Source organism: Ylistrum balloti, unplaced genomic scaffold (assembly GCF_031769215.1).
Source record: "Ylistrum balloti isolate Yb309-2 unplaced genomic scaffold, AGI_CSIRO_Ybal_v1 Utg370470, whole genome shotgun sequence".
Taxonomy (NCBI): Eukaryota; Metazoa; Mollusca; class Bivalvia; order Pectinida; family Pectinidae; genus Ylistrum; species Ylistrum balloti.
The window spans coordinates 419,369-426,330 of record NW_026782309.1 but is presented as its reverse complement, the minus strand read 5'-3'; the positions used below and the strand labels follow the sequence as shown (position 1 = coordinate 426,330).

Below are 6,962 nucleotides of genomic sequence, written 5' to 3'. Positions count from 1 at the left end.
ATAATCCAAGGATTAACTATAAACAACATCACGGATAATCCAAGGATTAACTATAAACAACATCACGGATAATCCAAGGATTAACTATAAACAACATCACGGATAATCCAAGGATTAACTATAAAAGACATCACGGATAATCCAAGGATTAACTATAAACGACATCACGGATAATCCAAGGATTAACTATAAACAACATCACGGATAATCCAAGGATTAACTATAAACAACATCACGGATAATCCAAGGACTAACTATAAACAACATCACGGATAATCCAAGGACTAACTATAAACAACATCACGGATAATCCAAGGATTACGATAAACTTCGTCATGGATAATCCAAGGATTAACTATAAACAACATCACGGATAATCCAAGGATTAACTATAAAAGACATCACGGATAATCCATGGATTAGCTATAAACAACATCACGGATAATCCAAGGATTAACTATAAACAACATCACGGATAATCCAAGGACTAACTATAAACAACATCACGGATAATCCAAGGATTAACTATAAACAACATCACGGATAATCCAAGGACTAACTATAAACAACATCACGGATAATCCAAGGATTACGATAAACTTCGTCATGGATAATCCAAGGATTAACGATAAACTTCATTATGGATAATCACTGGGTTAATGATAAACAACATCACTGATAATCACTGGATTGACGATAAACAACATCACTGATAATCACTGGATTGACGATAATAATCACTGGACATCACTGGATTGACGATGGATAATCGAAAATCTGGATTAACAGTAAAAAATATCGATGATAACACTAACCAAAAAGTAAACTCTCGCGAGGTTGGGGGCAATGGTTTAATTTACATGAACAAGACATAAACATTAGGCCGTCATTTTCAGTTACCGCCCACCGTGCATGTAACATGACTGGTTTAGAATCTATTGACATTGAGATAAAACTGTTGGTGAAACACATGTAGAAATCATTGATCTGATATACAATCCTTTTCTTGTTACTTTCTCGTCGTTTGTTAAAGATTGTTTTTTATGATTGATCAAGTGTCCTACATTTAATTGACGACGCCGGCTGTATAAATATATGTCGATACCAAATAATGTAACGTTCTCAAAAATACAACGGGGGTAATAATAATATTCTAACTATTATCAAACACTTAAAATAGCACATAGGGAAAAACAGGTGTTTTATTTTTTTTTTCAGACAACCGTCAACATAAACACACAAAATCTGAATTTGTCGACTGGGTAACACGTCAGTGAAATTCTGAAGTAACATATGTGCTTGTATTACTTATAGGTCAATTTTCATATATATAATGAAGAGGTAGGGATGATTTGCTAGAGTTTTGCACTATAACCATTACAATGATAATAAACAGAATCTTTAATTTCTGTCCAGGCTGGGCGTCGATCTTTATTGGTCTGTGTTTATATTTATCAAGAGTGCCCTACAAAGAGTTATGTGCCCTTTGCTGAGAAGGTCATGCTGTGAGTACTACATTTCCACAAAAGAAATATTTCTATTCGGAGGTCTGTAGATTTAAGTTTCCATTCTAAGTTTGCATTCATGCAAAATAAAGACAAATTACGACCTTATAGATAGATACCTCCGGCCAGGTCTCCTTTACCCCGACCTAAGTTATAAACACTGATGTATTCCTGTTTCATTACAAGTACCAATGACTGCCGCTGAGAACAGGCTCTGCAATCCGCCTAGATCATACCGTGACCCATGGCCACGTGCACAATATCACACCTTAAAATATAGTTATAATTCGAAACATGTGTTTTACAAGCTAAGTGTGACCCATTAACAAACGTAGTACAAATTGAGACTAAGCACATGGATTTGGGTGTATATATTTGTTACTAATATGTATATATTTGTTACTTATATGTATGTCTTTGTTACTTATATGTATATATTTGTTACTTATATGTATGTCTTTGTTACTTATATGTATATATTTGTTACTTATATGTATATATCTCAACGCTATATTAATAACCTTGATATGATACATCCTTTCATGTACATCAAAGTAAAACGTTTACGCGACATTTATATCAAATAATAAATATCAGTATGGTTTGGAGTTTCTCTTTTTTTCTTTCTTTTAACTTTTTCCTTATATCCTTTTTGATACAAACAATATTCCCTTCTTTGGAATATGTTTTAATTTTTTTTTTGTTTATTTGTTTGTTTTGTTTCCATATTGTGTTATGAGAGTCCTATAATAGTTCTACCATACGTTCCTGGTTTTCGTTTGTTTGTTGTTTTCCGTATTCCTTTATCCCTTGGTTGTTACTTCCATGTGTTGATGTAAGTAGTGCAGTTTCCCAAAAAAGGAAATGGGCAATAGTATAATTCAATAGAAAACATTGCGATATTTGAATGTTTCCTGGCAAACTAAAATTTTAGACTTCCAATTATTTAGTTTAAAATGTCTTAATATTTGTCTACTGACACATTTACCTGTAACCAGGATTTCCTAACATAAACATTATTTTGCCTTGAAAGGCCATTTCAAATTTTATTTCATCCGTCAATTGACTTTGGTTGATGTCAGAATATTTTCAAATGCTATTCTTCTAATCCCAGGTAACATGTTTACGGAAACATGAAAGTGGGGATTCCGTGTCGGTGTATTAAAATCTTGACAATCTATTGGCCAATAAAGTCACGTGATGATTATCTATTTATATATTTTCTATTTTTGTTCGTGTCGTCACAGGATACACCGTGGGCATTGCACAACGACGGGAAAGCTCGGGTATATAAACGTACGTAGTCCCAACAGGGTGTGAGAGGGGTCGGTAAATCAAAAGACAAGAGGGCAAACGACCGATCTGTCCGGACATCTTCTTAGACTGTAGCAGAGACAACTCCAGGTACGTAATTCATCAATTTTATAATGACGATTTGATACGAAGTCCACGGGTAAACAAACCGGTGAAACCGCCCATCACAACATGCATGGTACCATATGTGAATATTTCAGTCAGGGTTGTTAAGCGTGATATCTGATAAAACTGCTTATATTTCATCCTACGGATAGGTAGAAAATTATATTATAGACGTTACTAACGAGAAAACGGAAAAGACACAACCTTCCAGCTGGGGCCGTACGAGTTACCTCCCTTCGTACCTGAATGGTTCACCTCGTATGGCCTATCCGTCCCAACTGAGGGCTAGGCTTTACTCGATAAACTTCGCAGTTCAACTGACCAACATATTCTTTTTAATGGAAAATAAACATTTTAAAAAGCGATTTGATATGGTAAAATACATGTACCTCCAGTGTTTATGACTTGTTTATGATGTCGGTCACTTTCATTATTCGATTGTCAGTAATTTTCATTGAATCATCTCTTGTGCACTTTAGCCAAGGTTAAGGTTAAAACTAATTTAAGTAAGTCAGACCATCCAGTAATGTATAGTGCAAAGCATACCCTTATTTTAATTAAATATACACTATACAAATACCAATTAAGCTATGCGTACACATACTCTGTTTTCTTAATAAACTCAAATGTAAGAATAAGCAGGCCATATCGCAATAATTATACAACAGTACGGACAAGACAATATAAGAATGTCTTTACAATTCAGGGAGGTATATCCATCGAATCCTCCTGTATTTTCAATTTATTATTACAGATAACCTGGAATCTAGTTCATTAGAGTCTTGTTCGGAGTCTTCAAAGAATATGGCGGCAGCCGGAAGTTCTTCTGAAACTACTGAGACATCCCAGAAGGTGGAGGAAAACAGTGACGTCCAGCAGTTGGAAATTAACACAGTGAAGCAAACTTTTACTGGTCAGTGTCGCGTGCTGACCAACATAGGCGAACACCGACATATTGTAACTCTTGTGCCAAAGGACAAGGACCTTGTGATTAAATTCCAGCTGACAGGTAAACTGACATGCAACATTGAAGCTCTAGATGCATTCATATTTCACCAATAATGTTTGAAAGAAAAACAAACCTTGAGGTGTGAAAAGTTGTATTGGAAATGAATTCTGTCAGAAATATAGTGTTGTTTATCTCCCTTTACTCACTGTAACACTCATAACCAGACCTGTTTGCATTTACCTATACTGACAATTTTATTTATTTATTTATTTTACAGCAAACTATCCAAATGACGCACCAGGGATTTTGATCAAATCTGCAGTTTTGGATGAAGAAGAGGTTACCTCCCTTCAGAATCACCTTCAGGAGAGAGCGGAACAGATGAAAGGAGCGGGGATCATACTGGTCCTTGCTGCTGAAGCTCAGACGTGGCTTGAAGATCAGGGAATCATTATAGAAGAAAGGATTCAAGAAAACAATTCAAAGAAAACAAATAGGTATAACACTAAAGGAAGTGGGGAAAAACAAAAACGGAAGAAACGCAAGGAACAGATAGAAGAAAAAGAAACCGAAAACGTGAAAAAGGCAGCCATGAAAACAGCAGAAGATGTAATTAAACGTATACAATGGGATGGACAGCTGCCCCAGGACGAATTTATTGTTGGATATATTGACAGGTTCACAGGAATTCAGGAAAAGTACTTTGATTCCTTCAGCTGGGAAGACATTGCTTCTGTAGACTACACCGTACTAGCAATTCCCAAACATAGGATTCAATACTTCAAATATCGCGACATAAAAATCTGGGATAAAAATGACAGATTGGACAACGTTTTCGGGTCTTTAGGAAGTAAAATTACTGTTTATGATGTCATTAAGCAATGTAAAGAAGAGGAAAAGGCAGCGAAAACAAATGCAGATGGAAAGGAAGATGTTGACGATGATGACGATGAGGAGGATGACGATAGTGATAGTGATGATGGTATTACTGTTTCTCTTGGTGCCTCTGCAGACCCAACAGGAGAAGGAAATAATTTTGAAGACGATAATATGTCGGATGATGAAGAAGGATATGATAAATATTGGCGAGACAAAATGAGGCCAAATCACTTCGTAGCCTTGAGAATTTCTAATGAAGATATCAGAAATACTGCAGAAGACATACAAAATATCATCCTTGAACATGAGCCACAGTACCATGAATGTTGTATTCCTCCTAACGCCCTCCATATCACTCTGTGCACCCTGGGACTCGACACACCAGAACAGGTTGCAAATGCTGTCCGAGCCATGAAAAAAATTAAACCAGAGCTAGAGACTATTGTTCCTAAAGATAAACCGATTGTGATGAAAGGTATCGAACAGTTCTTCAATCGTGTCCTCTATGCTAAAGTTGAATGCCCTCCAGAATTTTATCAGTTTGTGGAACATTTGAAATTGTGTTTAAAGGAAGAAGGTATAGATATCCGTGACAACCATGACTTTGTTCCTCATATGACGGTGATGAAAATCACCCGTCCTGTTGCCAGGGCAACTGGTAAAAAGTACATATCACCGTGGTTGTACTCGGGTCAAGCTGAAGTGGACTTTGGAACACAGGTAGTGGACAATGTCCATCTGTGTGAAATGGGATTTGGTCGTCAGGACGACGGTTTTTACATGACACCGGCATCAATTGATTGGTAAAGAAACGTATGGCAAAGGATTCAATATGCACGTGTAATATTAATGAAAAGTTAACAGATGGAAGCCGGAAACCATTTTTATTAAAGTCCTTCGTCAATGATTACAGTTTCACATCAGAAAATGCCATTTCCAGATTAACATTCTTATTTTCAATATGACAACTTACCAAAGTTCTGTGATATCTAAAAACCGAAAAATTATATCTTTTTTATTAAGTTTAATAAAATTGGTTTTGTTAATTATAACTGCTCATGTTTTTTGTTCACTACAAACGACAGCCTGCCCATGAACTATGTATGCCGGCTATGTAGTTTGCAGTTTCACTGCACGAGCCTTCCTGGTGGCCAAAACTGTTGCTGGAAACAAAGACATGGTGTTACTCTATTTTTAGAAACTGTAGGAAAAAAGTGAAAGTACATGGCATTAGAAATGAAACATTGATTTCCACGAAAAATAAAGCACCAAGATGTTTTTGGTAAAGCCCTTTTGAGTATGAATCAAAATTTCATCGGGAACGACCAGGTGATAGAGTTAATAGTGCCAAGCTTTCGCCTCGGGCAGATCTGAAAATACAGGTGCCCATTGACGATATCAAAATTTAAAATGAGATATATACTAGAAAATTTCAAACAAACAAAAAAGCGAAATTAAATATAAAACCCAATGGTCGCTGTTGTGTTTAATCTGTAAAGTTTTATCATCATGAACATACATTGAACATAAGAGATGACATGGTGTTATAACAATGCCTTGATCTACACTATCAAGTAGGGCTCTGTGTCACCAGTGCTATCATGTAACTCCTCTGAACAAGTTTAAAAAAGGGACACTCACTTCTATAGTTAGTTTATAAAAATAAGGTATATTGAAAGAAAATACATTTATATTCAAGGTGTAATTTTGCTGGGAAAGATCGCGCGAACCGACAATTTTTTTGGCCCAATGTTATTTCATTTTTGTCAGGATTTTGGTATCTATACCAGGTTGTAGTAATTTTTGAGGATATCCGATTTCTGTCGGATCTCACTTTATTGGGTTAAACTGCCTTAGAGTTGGTACAGGTGTGTGGTGTGAGTCAAACTAGCAACTTTGACCACCGGTAAAAATAACACATACATAAGATCTGATTTCTGATAATTTGTATCTAGACCTAACTTTTTGAAATTAACTATCTGTTAACGTTGATTGAGACGAATACCCAACTAACATTAATGCGAAGTAAGATGTACCAACCGCCTGGAAATGGACCTGGAACGATTATAAATGACAACATCTGCATATCAGAATCAAAACTGCCTGAATCCTAGTTGTTTGGGGTTCTAAGTCTTCTCAAAACCAACGGTCTTACGAAGATGATTCATATTACAATCAACGTTGTTGTCGAGCCTCCTCAAGCTCTTCTA

At 36.0% G+C, this 6,962-nt stretch overlaps 1 protein-coding gene across 1 annotated transcript; it reads left to right on the top strand.

The window, feature by feature from the left end:
- The first annotated feature begins 2,783 nt into the window (after positions 1 to 2,783).
- On the top strand, positions 2,784 to 5,745 carry LOC132555308 (leukocyte receptor cluster member 9-like). Its single transcript, XM_060219665.1, has 3 exons — positions 2,784 to 2,909; positions 3,679 to 3,933; positions 4,151 to 5,745. Exons 2-3 carry the CDS (start codon positions 3,729 to 3,731, stop codon positions 5,557 to 5,559), a joined length of 1,614 nt encoding a protein of 537 aa, XP_060075648.1. The 5' UTR covers positions 2,784 to 2,909; positions 3,679 to 3,728; the 3' UTR covers positions 5,560 to 5,745.
- The last annotated feature ends 1,217 nt before the right edge of the window (positions 5,746 to 6,962 follow it).

Excerpts from the sequence above, each read along its gene's own strand:
- LOC132555308 (XM_060219665.1), top strand. The coding sequence starts at position 3,729 with ATGGCGGCAGCCGGAAGTTCTTCTGAAACTACTGAGACATCCCAGAAG. Across the intron at positions 3,934-4,150 it reads GATTAAATTCCAGCTGACAG|CAAACTATCCAAATGACGCA; the intron begins GTAAACTGACAT and ends TTTATTTTACAG.